General features: G+C 39.5%; 1 protein-coding gene across 1 annotated transcript; it reads left to right on the top strand.

The window, feature by feature from the left end:
- The first annotated feature begins 2058 nt into the window (after positions 1-2058).
- On the top strand, positions 2059-12405 carry LOC136707071 (uncharacterized). Its single transcript, XM_066680945.1, has 3 exons — positions 2059-5713; positions 8449-8727; positions 10618-12405. The coding sequence occupies exons 1-3, from the start codon at positions 2071-2073 to the stop codon at positions 11529-11531; spliced, it is 4836 nt and encodes a 1611-aa protein (XP_066537042.1). The 5' UTR covers positions 2059-2070; the 3' UTR covers positions 11532-12405.
- Positions 12406-14960: the final 2555 nt, after the last annotated feature.

Raw genomic sequence — 14960 nt, 5'->3', positions numbered from 1 at the left:
CTAGACACAATAAAAAATAAACTGAATGACCTAATATCTACCTCCAATTGTAACTTTGGAAACCTTACAAGAAAAAAAACACATATGGCGTCAATATGTCGTCTTACAGAGAATGAGGTGGAAAATGATTATGTGATAAAGGAAAATACTCTAATCATAGAAGACAACCATGTTAAAGTACAGCTAGTCAACAGATACAATCCAGAAGACATACATGTAGTATCTTATCCTCTTGAAGAACCATTTTACACAAAGAAGATCAAGGAGACGGCAAAACACACTGCATCAATGTTGAAAGCAAGTGGATTCCAGGTCTTGGAGAAATTAAAAGATGCCATGGTTAAATTTGGCATTTTTGCGGCAGGAACGTTTTTTGCAGAAAATGTTCGAGGTGCTGTCACATTAACCCAGTCACTGCATGGACTTGGTTCACACCTGTTATGTCTCCAACAACTCTCCAGGATGTCCCAGGATGTAATCCAGAAGAGCCTGCAAAAAGCAGCCAGTAAACCGGGGATGGAAGACACACTCACAAAGGTCAGCAGCTCAGTGGAGAGGTTTGGTGAAAGTGCTGCAGGACGGGTTCTGAAGAATGTTCCTATCGTTGGCCTGGACTTTCAAGGCTATTTTATAGAGGAGGATACCAAAGCCATTCAAAGGCTCAACAGATCTGATCCAAATCAAAATAAGTACTTTGGCCTTGAGGTAACAAATCTGGTTTTGGATGTGTCCACAACTGCTCTAATGGTTGCAGAGGTTGCTTCAGCAGTCGTTTTCCCTCAAGCAGTAGCTGCCCTTCAGTCCATAATCACTAGATTGAGCATAGTCAGAATGTCCATTGGTGACTTCTACTGTGATGTTGTGAGCGAGTTAGATAAGCTGCCCCAGGGGGCTGGTGATTCTTATAAGACAGCTGCAGTCACAGTTGGACTAGAAAAAGGTGCTGTGGAATTTTTTACATTGGGGATCCTGACAGAACTGAACCAACTTGATGAAGAAGTACAGCACAACCTTTCAACACCTGAGTCCTATTACAAAATAACTGCAGATAATGGAAACACAAGCACTCTGGATCTAATGGGAGGGATTCTCTCCCAGCGTGGAGGATTTGTGACTGTTCAGATCCTAGACAATGGACATGTGACAATCCAGGTAGGGGGAGTGGATGATGGAAATGGACAGATAAAGACCATAGAGAAAACGTTCTATGACCCCAGTATTCAGAACATTGTTCTGGGAGTTGGTGAATCTTCTGAATTCCTTTACAGTCAAAAGGCAGCCCATCTATGGTGGATCATCCCTGTGAAACCTGCTAAAGTAATCAGTGGAAAAAACAAACTCAACTCTTCTTTGTTCAGCAGATACTACGGCAATGACAATAGGTTTTGGGCCATACAGCAACCTTCAAAGAATCCAGATGTAGAATTTAGCATTAGAAATTATCACTACAGCATTTACGGTCATGGGGAAGATGACAGTTTCTTTCTTGGGCCACAGAACTCTGTCTTGTCTGGAGGTGAAGGAAAAGACTTTTATATTTTTCCTAAAACTGGAACACATGCAGAGATTGATAATTTTTCATTTGACATGCTGAAGGATTCTATGTTGATTAAAGCCCCTTTCGGTAATATTGATTGTTTGCGGGACGACACAGATCTACTCCTTCTTTATGGACCGCAGAAATACAAAATTAAAATTAGGGATTGGTTTGCTCATAGTGACACAGATAATTGCAAACACATGAGCTTTATGTCAGCAGATGGAGTCACATTTAAAGTTGTGGACAAAGGCCTTATTAATAACAAGTTCCATGTTGTGTGTGTGCCTGAATTACTGGACAAAACAAAATCTGGCAGCTCAGTAATCCTTAGGCTAGAGGGCGAATTTGAAAGTGTTATCACAGTATTGGGCAGTAACTTCTCTGACACCATTACAGGAAACAAGAATAACAATGTCCTCAATGGGCACCATGGGGCAGACTTGCTGGAAGGAGGAGAAGGAGCTGATACATATGAAATCTTCCAGGGGGAAGGTTGTGACACAATCAACAACTATGCCACAGATGAGAAAATGGACCTGATAGTGTTTCAAGTGCCTTTCATTAGAATTCAGGCCGATCTGCAGGGTGAAGACCTCCTGGTGGTTGATGAGGAGAGCATCAGTTCAACGTGTGTTCAGCTTAAGCACTGGACCACAAGCACACTTTATCAACACGTGGCCTTTCTGTCCTCTGACCATGTCATGTTCCATATCTCTGGCAATGAAAGCAAACTAGCAATGACAGCGCTCATGGTTGATCTAAGCCGAGACACCTATGGTAGCACTGTCAATCTGTCAGACACCTATCAACATCTGCCTTATGTCATAACCGTCTTTGACTCCGCCCACAATGATGTCTTGATGGGCAATGCTCTTGGGAATTTTCTTAGCTGCAGTGGAGGAACAGATCACTTGGAGGGAGCAGGTGGCAGTGACAAGTACGTAATTAAATCTGGATGTAAAAAAGCATATATTTCTAACTTTGCTGAAGACCATGTCAGTGACGTCTTGTTCCTGGAGCATCCGTTTTTGAAGATCACTGTAACGTATCAGTGGCCTAATGTTGTTTTGAAAGTCGATGACACCAATGTTGAGGTCCACATACAGAACTGGCTCAAAGGTAAAGAGTTTCAGCACCTGCTCCTGCAAACTATTGATGGGGTCATTTCCATGTTGCCCTCAAATTCTTCTGAGCCTGAGGTGATCACTCCAATTGAGATTAACCTTAGTCAAGAAAACTGCACTGAAAATAAAAAAACATTTGATTTGAGTGAAGATCCATTCGGAAAAGTAGAACGATTCCAAGCAAAATCCAGCAGTTGTTCATACAGTGTGATTGGAAACTCACTGGATAACTACATTGACCCGGGCATTGGCAATGCCATGAAATATCAGTATTTGATGGGAGGGAATGGGTCAGATACTTATGTCTTGGGACATGGATATGGCTATGAGAACGAAATTGATAATGGAGCTATAGACATGAAGACAGATTACCTCTTTCTTGATGTTCTCTACAAAGATATCACTGTTCAACTGAACAAGCCTAACATCACGCTGTTGTCCACATCCAGAAATGATTCTGTCCGTGTCCGACTACTCAGATACCTGCAGGGTCCAGAACACCAACATCTTGTGATAAAATCCTCAGATGGATATTTGTTTAAAGTAAATCCGCTGTTTGATCCATACAAGTCAGTAATTTCCATTGACACTTCAACTTCCACTAAGAGCTGTAACATCAGTTGTGCTATGGGGGAAGAGTTCCTCCAAGTTACCCACATTTATGGAGCCTCTCAATTCAGCAACTACATAACTGGGAGTAAGAGCAGCTCTGTCATTAAAGGGGGGAATAAAAATGACCACCTCGAAGGTAATGAGGGCAATGACAGAATTGAAGGAGGTGCAGGAGATGACATCATCATTGGAAACGGTGGGGAAGATGTCCTATTGGGTGGAGAGGGGGATGATGAACTTAAAGGCGGGGCAGGAAATGACTTGATTTACGGTGGCCGGGGGTCAGACAAGGTAGATGGAGGCCCAGGATATGACACTTTGTTTTTCAGCGGAGATGTGAGGACATCCACAGGAGTCAAAGTAGATCTGATCTCTGGTAGAGGCGAGTGGGCAGATGCTGAGGGTGACACCTACACAGATGTGGAATCAGTAAGTGGAACGAACTATAATGATGTACTCATAGGAGATGACGAAGACAATGAGCTAGAAGGGAAGTTTGGAAATGACACCCTGATACCAGGACAAGGTTCAGATCTTCTGTTCGGAGGACCCGGGAATGACCTGTACATTCTGGATGACTGCAGTGGTGTAAAACACATCAACAACTTTGCTTCTGATGAGGCTCAGGACTACATTCTCATTCGAAACTTTAGCTTCAGCGATGCCTGCTACTTCTTGCTGGAGGGCAACCTGGTCATCTCTTTCTCTTACAACGATAGCCTTCTGAGTCTTATCCAACAAAACAACCTCGTAATATTTCTGGAGAACTGGAACAAAAATGACTCTTCCTACCAACATGTGGATTTTGTCTTTGCTAATGACACTCTGGTCAGTGGCTTCGTCTTCACATCAGCACCAGAGATCAGACCTACTTTATCTAAATTAAACTCAACCAACCCCATCCTCAGCGTGAGAGAAGCTAGTGAAACATCTGTAGAAATAGAAATCACAACATCCAGTTGGTTAAACTACAAGGAATACACTGAGGACACTGAGCTCAAATTCTATTTGGAAGTGTCTGATGACTTGTTCTTTACTGACAGTGTCCACTGGGAACATCAAACATCTATTCATATTTCGGGCCTCCTCTCAGGGGTTCTATACACCTTTCAGTTATACGTGACACAATGTGAGTTCCCTCTTCTTGTGATTGCTGAGACAACACAAAGAACAATTCCAACAGCCCCAACATCTGTTAACGTGACCCATATCTCCCACAGTAATGCATTCATCACATGGACTGCACCATCGTCAAACACTGACCCAAACAGCAGAAAGTATACTTATGTGGTAGACGTGAAAGATGGAGATATCACTGTAACACAGATTACAACCAATCTCACCAGTGCAGAGGTTACAGGTCTCAAACCTAAAACAGTATACACATTCTCTGTGCTTTCAGACATTGAAGGAATGAAAAGCCAAGAAGTAACTATCCACAAGGAGACTCCTAATTTGTGTCCCACATTTTCTGTTCCTGAGGGGACAAGACTTCTTGATGAGGAAATGACAGATAATGGTCCAGTTGCAGTGCTTGAATGTGAAAAAGGTTTCCAGCAGATTTCTAATCTGGAGATCCTCTGCTTAGAGGAGATTTCTTCCAGCCCCTGTGCCCCCAAGTCATGCACTTATGAGGGTAGTGTTTTCCCTCATGAGTTTTCTGTTCAAAATGAGTGCTTCTTGTACAAAATTTCCAGTAAGTGTCTTTTTGGAAACTTCCAACCTCCAATTCCAAAATGCTGTCCAAATCCGAGTGGTGTTGTCATGATTAAACCATATGGTATACATATATATGTACATACAATAAGACTTCCATCTAGATATCAACATAGTGTTACCTTTTTCTGTCCAAGTGGATATAAGCTTTCTGGACCATCTGAACTTGACTGTGATCTGAGAACAGGACAGTGGTCCGAGGATCATCTACCATCCTGTTACCAGGTCCACTGCCCTGACCCTCCCCAGGATCCACATGGGACATTTCCAGCACTGTCAAGACATTCAGGTCCTTTTACAGAAGGAAATACCTTGGAACTGGAGTGCAGTGATATGTACCATCCCTCTCCTAAGGACAGGATTACCTGCAGAGATGGTGACTGGGAATCCTCTAGCTGTGAACCAAATGCTCACCTCACTGAAACCTACAGCCAGGATTATAAACTGTATGGGAAACTTGAGCAATGGATGTCAGGTACATGGACTAGGTACATCACTTCAAATGCTGAGTTTCTTGCTAGGTTTTGCTGTGAAAATAGAGGGTTAGACTTTGTGGGAATAAGTGGAGGACTGGTGGAGTGCTCTGAGCTAAAACTGGAAACTCATGGATCAAAGTATGAGGGAAAAGCGGTGGCCAGCCAAGGGAATGGCTGGGAGAATGTCTGCATTGAAGACATCACTGCAGCAAGGTCTTTCTGTGGGATAATATTTCCAAACCAGGGTGAGTATTTTAAGAACAAATTATTTCTGACAAAATTGATACTCAGAAACACGTCATTTTATTTATAATTTAACTATTTCATTAACATTAATAAACTATATATTTGCATTATATTAATATGGACTACTTTGTAATTTCATTGTGAAACCTTTTCCTAAATAAAAGACCTCTCTTTTTTTAACTTCTAAAAACTATTATTTTCAGAGAAACTCTTAATTTCTGGACAGCTGAAATAAAAATACATTTGTACAGAAAGTGCTTCTTTATTAAGTGTCTGTACAGTGCACTTTCTCTGTATACAGCAGTCTGTATATTGTTGAGGAAAATGTTACTCATCCTAAGTTTTTTCTCTCTTGGGGTTAATGCTAGCACTGTTATGCATTGCATTAGAGGTTTTATTTTTTCTCACATACTTGGTATACTTATGCTACATAAGGTGGCACAAGTATAACTATATGGAGCTATATTAGGGTCAAAAGTTTTGTTCATTAGAAAAAAACCCGAAACTGAAAGTTCAAATCTTGATATTGAACTTTGAAAAATACAACAATATATTCAAAAATAAAATAAGTGTAGGATAAAAATATATTTTTTTTCAGTTTTAATAGAATTTTGATTCAATTATTTTATTTTTTTAATAAATAATTTATTTTCATTTTCCTATATAAGTCCTATATATTTTGATATTTGAAGACATATTTGATGTTTTCAGATTCAGATCTTATTTTTTTTGCTCACAGATGATATCTTCACTTTCAGAACCTTTTTTTTCCAGTTTCAGATCCTTGTTTATCAGTTTAAGACTTCTGACCCTTTTCTTGCATGGGAGGCAGGACATCAGTGGAGAGGGGCGTGGTCTAATAACTGACAGCATAGCAAAGAAGGCGGAGGACCTTCCTCACTGCTGACTATGAGAACTATCACTGAACACTCACATTATACACAATATTCATGGTAAAATATTGACTGTAGTGACAAAGTCTTTTATAGGGGGCTCTTTTAGACAACATTCTACACCATTTGCAGTAAAATAACCATAAACTTTGTCAGAGTGCGTAGATCCACAGCTACATTTTAGTTCCCCAGCACTTTGCTGGTGATGGTGTCCGCTCCGTCAGGACAAAGCTGCAGTGAGCCGGTAACGAATCCAGATAAGCTCCTTATTCCCCAGGTTCTTAGTCTGATGTTCCGTTCCACCTTAAATTTTAAACTTTACACTGTGCTTTAAATAAAACTGGTTCTGTTGTTTTGCCGGCAGCTTGTCCTGATGGAACGAACAACATCACCAGCAAAGTGCTGGGAATTTAAAGTGTGGCTGTAGAACTATACAATCTGACAGAGTTTATAGCTCTTTACTGCGAGGCACTTTGCTCCATCAGGACAAGCTTTTGGTGCCATCGTGCAGATAACAATGGTGAAATGAACTTCTTTCACCCCTAGCTCCTTAATTACATTTCCCATTCCACTTTAAATGTTACTGCAGCTGTTTTCAACACTGAGAAAAGTGCATGTAAATAAAACAAATGTGTAAATGTACAGAATATAAAGGAAAACGCAAAGCAACAGAACCAGTTTAATTTAAAGCACAGTTTAGGGTGGAATGGAACTTCAGACTAAGAAACTGGGGAATAAGGAGCTTATTCGGATTCGTTACCGGCTCACTGCAGCTTTGTTCTGATGGAGTGGACGCTATAGCCAGCAAAGTGCTGGGGAACTCAAGTGTGGCTGTGGAACTACACACTCTGACAGTGATAGGTGCCGAATGTTGTCTAAAAGAGCTCACTATAAAGGACTTTGTCACTAAAGTCAATGTTTTACACTGAATATTGCGTATAACGTGAGTGTTCTGTGATATTTCTCATAGTCAACACTGAGGAAGGTCCTCCGCCTTCATTGCTATGCTGTCAGTCAGTACACCATGCCCCATTCTGCTGATGTCCCACCTCCCAACCGAGAAAAGGGTCAGAAGTCTGAAACTGAAAAAAGGTTACAAAAGTGAAAAAAAGTAGCTGAAAGTGAAAATAAGATCTGTGACCAAAAAAAAAAAAAAAAAAAAAAAGATATGAAACAAAAAAATTAAGATCTGTACTGAATAATACAAGATTTCAAATATCCAAATATATAGGAAGCTGAAAAATAAAAAAATGTATTTAAAAATGTAATAATTGAATCAAAAGTCTAAAATCATCCTACACTTATTTTAATTTTGAATTTCAAGATTTGAAATTTCAGTTTCAGATTTTTTTTTCAAATGAACAAAACTTTTGACCTTAATATAGCTCCATATAACTGTGCATTGGTTACCGTGTTTAACTGACACTCATTGAGAATAAATGAATACCAAAAAATACAAAGGCTTAAGAAATAAATAAAAATTGAAAGTCAAGGCAAAAATTGCCTGAATGTCAAAACACTCTCTGTCCAAAAGGAGTAAAGCCAGGTCATTTTTATTTTGGCTGTGCAGAAATTGCAAGATTCTCTGAAAATTATATAGTTTTATGTCTTGCAACAAAATAACATTAGTCCATATTAATATAACTTATATATAAAATATATTTTATAAGAGTTTATTTAAACATTCATATACATTATAAAGTGTTTGTGAGATGTCATGACTGTGTTGTGCAGACACCTTTCAATTTTTTGAGAGTTTCCAAATTTTTTCATAAAAAATCATAGAGAAATTCACCTCAGATTGTGACCCAGAGTCTTAACTTGTGGGGCTTTTTCCACAGATGGGAATGTCTCTCTGCCCACGACAATGTTTTTTTCTGTATACACCTACAAATGTAATTTCTCCGGATGCAGTCTACAGAGGAGAGAGCAGACATGCACCAAACGGGTCCGGTGCAGAGCCATATGTGATCCACTCACGATCCCTAATGGACAGAACTGTGACCGCTCTTTAGAAGGACAGAACTGTTCAATTTCCTGTAATCGACTACACAGACTTGAAGGGTCTTCATCGATTCAGTGCACGAGTAACGGCTGGTCAGAAAAACCCTACTGTGTTGGTAAGATTTATAGATTTATAGTTTTCTGTAACATCAATTTCAGTAGTGGCTTACTTGTTTTTACAAATCTATTATTAAATTATTTAGTGAGCAGTGATAACTTCTACAAAAGCTTTAAAAACTATTCATCTCACTTAAGAGTGACTGAGAGACACTGGTGATATTCCCTGTGATTAAATCCCTTTAGAATAGTGTTACAACCTCAATAGGCCTGGGGGGAAATAAGGCTGTACATTAAAAAATAAATAAATAATTAAAATAAAACTGGCCAACGGTATCCTAACCACCAGACCAAGACACCAAACCTTAGATTAGACAGCAAGATGTTATTTATTTTAACATTTTGGTATCACCATCAGTGAATAGTTTTACTGTAACACATGATAGACTTTGATGATGACAGTGAGATACAGCTATTCATCTGTGGCAGTGAAGGGATGTGGCCAAACAAAGTTCCAACACAACTATTATCTTACCTTAACTACATAAGGTACCAACACAACAACAAAAACACCCCCTACTTATAAAGGTAGTCTTTTACTTTTCTTATATGAGACACAAGTGAAAGCTAACACACAGAAACACTACAATGATGGCTGGTGTTGGGATGGTATAGTCAGAAATGCTGGACTATAGTACATAGAGTACACAAACCATGTACTTGAGTTAAAGTAGAAATAAAAAAATAAAAATATTTACCTTCAAATGTACTTAAGTATTGAAAGTAAAAGTACCTCTTACAATAAAATCTAACTCCTGCTCCACAGCTCTTGTTATCACTATGCTTTCCTCTGTGTTATGTGCATTTTTATTTTTTTTTACAGATACTTGGTTTTGTTGCAGTTGTGTGATACTTAGGTTTGTTAGCATTTTGCCAGACTTTTCTTTCATTGTTGTTTGGGAGGTTTTTACTGTGAGTTTTTTTTGCTTCTGGAATCTGCTTCTGCTTTGTATTTTTGCTTCTGACTTTTGGAACAATTTTCACATTTGGGAGGGTTTTAGAAGAAAGCTTTCATCTTTAATATCCATTGGTCATTGATTCTGGACTGACACAGAGCTCTGAAACCTCCTGTGGGACAGAGCCTCTCCCACCCCACTAGCTTTCGAGTGTTTTCAAACATAGCAGAATGAGATTTATCCACACGGATTACAGTTTTTCATAGCTTTGATGGATTTCAGTCACATCCATTGCCATCAAACATGGAGGAATAATCATTTTCCTACACACAATAGCAGGTAAACTGAATTCTAGCATTAACAGTTGATACAAACTTTAAAATGAATTAATTAGTGTGTCCTTGTATGGATCCGAAAACACAAATTGTGTAACCCTTTATTTAGATCAGGAGTAATTCATTAAAATTCATTAAGATCCAGTTAGAGAAATTTTCCCAAGCCAAATTCCAGAAAATTATTTATCTTCTGTCACCCGGAGGAAACCCACGCAGACACAGGGAGAACACACCACACTCCTCACAGACAGACACACTCCAGCAGCACTGCTGTGTCTGATCCACTCTACACCAGCACAACACACACTAACACACCACCACCACGTCAGTGTCACTGCAGCGCTGAGAATGATCCACCACCACATCACACCTGCTCTGTGGGGGTCCTGAACGCTGAAGAACAGGGGGAATCTGGGCAAAACATGTATGCTAAGCAACAAGTGTACTACATTCTGTAATTGCAGAACTACAGTGTGATTCAGTGTGGTCAGTGAAATAAGCATGGTTTCATAATATTGTTTTTGATCAGTGTGTGTGTGTTTATACGTATATATAGACATTTTATTCTTTTGTTCAATAAAAAAAAGGTTTTAAGTGAACTGTAATAAATCCAGTTACATTTACATTGTCATTTACTCTTTTTTTCACCCATTTATAGAAACTGAAGACTGTGGCTATGACTATGAAAGAGGACCACATTCATTAAGCTGCTTGACCAAGCTATGGACTGAAGTGGGCTGCAGTGTGGAGGCTCCTCTCTCTCCAACCAAAGATCCACATCACTGGGATTTTTTACAAAGTTGGACAGTAGCTGAGGTGAGGAGACGCATGGCAGAGTTTCGTCGTGATGGTGAGGCTACTTGTAACCCTGACTACCAGGAAGAAAAGTGCTTTCCTGGCCGGGCCACAGTGCTCACGAGTGAGGGGAACAGAAAGTCCATGGCAGAGCTGAGGGTGGGAGACAAGGTGCTTGCGCTGAATGCAGATGGAGAGCTGGTGTTCAGCGAGGTAATCCTATGGTTGGACCGTCGTCCGTCTGCAGTGGAGCGCTACGTCCTCCTCACGACAGAAGACTTCTCAGAGCCACTCTCGATGTCAGCTGACCACGTAACCTTCATCGCCAGGTCCAACGGAACTGCTGCCTCAGTTCACACCATGATCCCAGTGTTCGCCAAAGACCTCCAGCCTGGTCACCTGATCCACCGCTATGACCCAGCGACTGGTTTGTTGGTGTCCCGGCGCATCACCAATGTCCAGGAATCTATGGACCTAGGTGCATACGCTCCTCTGACTGTGGAGGGGAACTTGATCGTGGATGGTCACCTGGTGTCCTGCTATGCCCTGCAATGCCTACAGTATTTTGCCCACCTCCCTTTCGCCCCCTACAGGTTTCTTCACACAATGCGTTCTTTTAGTCCTCTCTTTGAAAACCTCTTCCCTGTTCAGCGAGAGGAGGAGGATGAGGGAATGCACTGGTATGCTATTGCCTGGTACCAGGTGGGGCAGTGGTTCGGTTACCCATTTGGGAAAACTTGCTATCCCAGAGAACTACAGCTGTACCACTATCCCTGATCACACGGCATCACCCAGAATGATGGAAAGCATAAAGAAGTGAAACGTTACTGTTTATGACTTTTCACATCAGTTACTCAGCTCAGTAACTCTGTATTATTAGTTTATATGTCTTTATCCACCTAACATAGAAATACTTGTAGGCTCTATAAGGGGTGCTAAGAGACATACCAGCCCAAGAAATGTGATGATAAAAGAATCCACTAAGTGTTAGACCCAGATTCAGAAATAAAGCACACACCAGACTGAAAAATAATGGCAGAAAGTTAAGTGTAAATTCAGCCTGAATGATGAGATCCTGTTACTGGTGACAGATTAGCACCAAAGGATGGATCAAAAAATAAAGGTTTTGATCCATGAAATTTCAGCATCTTCCCAGGACAGAGGCTTGAGTTTTGTTGCTTGTATTTCAGATTATTGTGTTTTTCACTGTTTTTCGGTAAAATCCAGTGGTGTTTTTCTAACGCTCTGGATGTCCATATTAATTTTACGTGAAGTTTAAATATGTTTGTTAAATTAAATACATTTGGAGGCCATTTATGCACCAACACAGGCTTTAAATCTTCATAATGTCTGATCATACTTCACTAGTGTGTGTTTGGTATCCTTTGGAAAACCTTTAAGAGACGTGTGTTAAAACTTGGTTCCTATAAACATTCTACAAACGTTTGATCTATTCTCGCAGAATCTATTTTACTCATTTAACTAAGTGTGTGGATAGAAGGCATGTGTTAATTCATATGTTTAAGTGTATGGCTAGTTAAAAAAAACAATCAAATTACTGTTCATTTAGACATTCAACACCTTTTGTATTTCGCCTGAAATGTTCGTTATTCCTAATGAAAAGCACATTTATAATAAAAATATTATGTTGAAATGCACCATGTGTTTGGTTTTGTTCATTCTTTTGTTCACAATGTCCATATATTTCCCTTTAATTCACAGTCTAGATTATTTCACTAATGTTTTCCAGTAACTGTACAGTAAGGGCACATGGGATGTGGTAATACACTGATGAATGGGACACAGTGCCCCTCCACACTGTAATCACTGTCCAAGGACAGTTTGAGGAACTGTCTCAATGTGAAGTCTGTAAAACCACATCTGATCCATGAAAGCCCCATCTTCACCTCACACTTAAAGGATCTGCTGATAATGTGTTGGTGCCAGATTCCACAGGACACCATTAGAGACCTTACTGAGTCTGTTGTTAGTTGTTTTAGCAGCACAAGGGGGACCTACACAATATCAGGCAGGAGGTTTTAATGTTGTGGCTGATCAATATCTTGTGGGGGTCCATTATATGCCGCCAAAACAGCGCTGACCCTTTAAGGCCTTGGACTCCAAAAGACCTCTAAATGTTGGAAAATAACAGGCAGCTACGTATGAAAAAGCTGACGGATGATCGTTAGCAAGAAAGGAGTTGAAGAAGAAGCTAATGCTGTAAACAATTACTAAAAAGTTAAGAATAAAAAGGTCTGTTAATGTCTGAAGCAAATATGTTTAAGCAGTGTTTTACAGATCAGTGATTTTTAAAGGAGTACTGATTAGTCCCATATTTACAGTGTTACACGCTACAGCAGAGGTATTCACACTTTTTCCTCCTGAGCCCACCTTGGCACTTTTCTGAGAACTTGGGGGGGGCGGGGCCTCAACTAAAACATGTGTCAATATTCAGACTACTACAGTGCATATATAAAAATAACAAGTCATCCCATTTCTCCAGAACTTTTATATATAACAATAGACCAATGTTGAATGGATGTCGTGATGACGTCACTGGCCGCTGCGTGCGCACTGTGGTGGCAGTAAAACAGTATAAACAAGTGGAGTGAAAAGATGCACAAAATAGGGACAAAACATGTCGTGTTGTGCTGTTGGATGCCAGAATCGAATTGGAAAACAATTCTTAATTTTTATAAAATACCATTGTGGAAGACGCCCTTTGTGGCAAAACGCAGACGTAACAAGCACTTAATTAACAGACAGATTGGACCAATAAAAACACACAAATCCTCTCCTCTGCGGTGCACATTTCATATCAGATGAGGTTTATCTCCACTGTTTATCACACAGCGACATCAGTGAGGTACTTAATAACAGCAAATTAGTGAAAGCAGCGAGCACAAAGCTGGCATTCTCCTCTGTTTCATCACAAACACCAAAGGCAGTACGTCAGTCTGTAAAACACAAGAGTTAGTGTTCAGTGTCCTGGAAATTGTAGACATGTAACTAATGACAAATATCAAATAACATTTTTATAACATGATGAACTTTGCAAGTAAGTGCCTTTCCTCCTATTCCTAATGTAACACATTGTGCAGCAGTGAATGTAAGTTATTGGAACCTCTACTTGCAAAGTTCATCACAAACTGAAGCAGCCGTATTACAACAGGATCATTAGAGTTGGGATTTTATGGAAACTATTCATCAAGAGAAAAATGTTATTTGAAATGTTAGATTTAAAAATAAATCTACAGTTTGGAAAACCCAAGGTTAGTGTGATGTATGAAAATGTACAAAATAATTTGCTTGAATCCTATAAATAATCAAAAACACTGGGAGTGAACAGTAATTTATAATAAATTTTAAAATAAAAACTCAGGGTAAAGATATAGAAATCAGTTAAAATGTCATATTAATTGAATTTTCTCCAAAATTAACTATTTCAGATAATCTGGATGAATTATACCACGTGTGCACACGGAGGTCTTATCCCTGTTGTACACAGTGGGTCAGTATTCCAGTTTGTTGTAATAGATCAACGTTTGTCATTCTCTGAATAACAGTCAATTACATGTTTCTTTTTCTCTCTTTTTCTTTTTACTCAGTGCAAATACAGTGTAATGTGTGGAATTTCTGGTTCCACCACAAATGTCTGGCAATGACACCAGAAAAATGGGAGACATTCTCTCAAACTGGACAGGACCTGCACTGTCCACACTGCACTGATGTGTAACATGTCCCTGTGTGTGTTGATGTAAATAGTTAAGTAACAGTTCCTGTAGTTCAGCAGGATAGTGCATCATTTTCTGTTCAAAAATATATATTTTAGAGCATCTACAACCAACCTAAATAAAATATGCAGTTCTAAGACTTAATTATAATCCCCATTATTCCTAGTTCTGAAACAGAAAATATAGGAAATCTGACATAGAATCTGTTTTCACAAATTTGTTACAAGGTTCACATACAACACATAGGAAGCAGATGTTCAATCAGCTTTCAAAAGTGTGTTACAGGGTTTACGTATTTAAACGCTGATATTTAAAGGCCTCATACCCAAGACTTTTATTTTGAAAAGTTGCGTCGCTAAAGCGCTTCTCCGCCAGAAAGAACTTATCTGTAAATCATAGTGATATTTTCACATCTTACAGCAGTAAAAACATTGAACGCCAGTGTGTGTGAATAAGTTCACAATGTTGTAGT

This window comes from Hoplias malabaricus, chromosome 9 (assembly GCF_029633855.1).
Source record: "Hoplias malabaricus isolate fHopMal1 chromosome 9, fHopMal1.hap1, whole genome shotgun sequence".
In the NCBI taxonomy this organism is placed as follows: domain Eukaryota; kingdom Metazoa; phylum Chordata; class Actinopteri; order Characiformes; family Erythrinidae; genus Hoplias; species Hoplias malabaricus.
The sequence above is the reverse complement of the archived record's forward strand: the minus strand, read 5'-3'. Positions and strand labels throughout refer to the sequence as shown.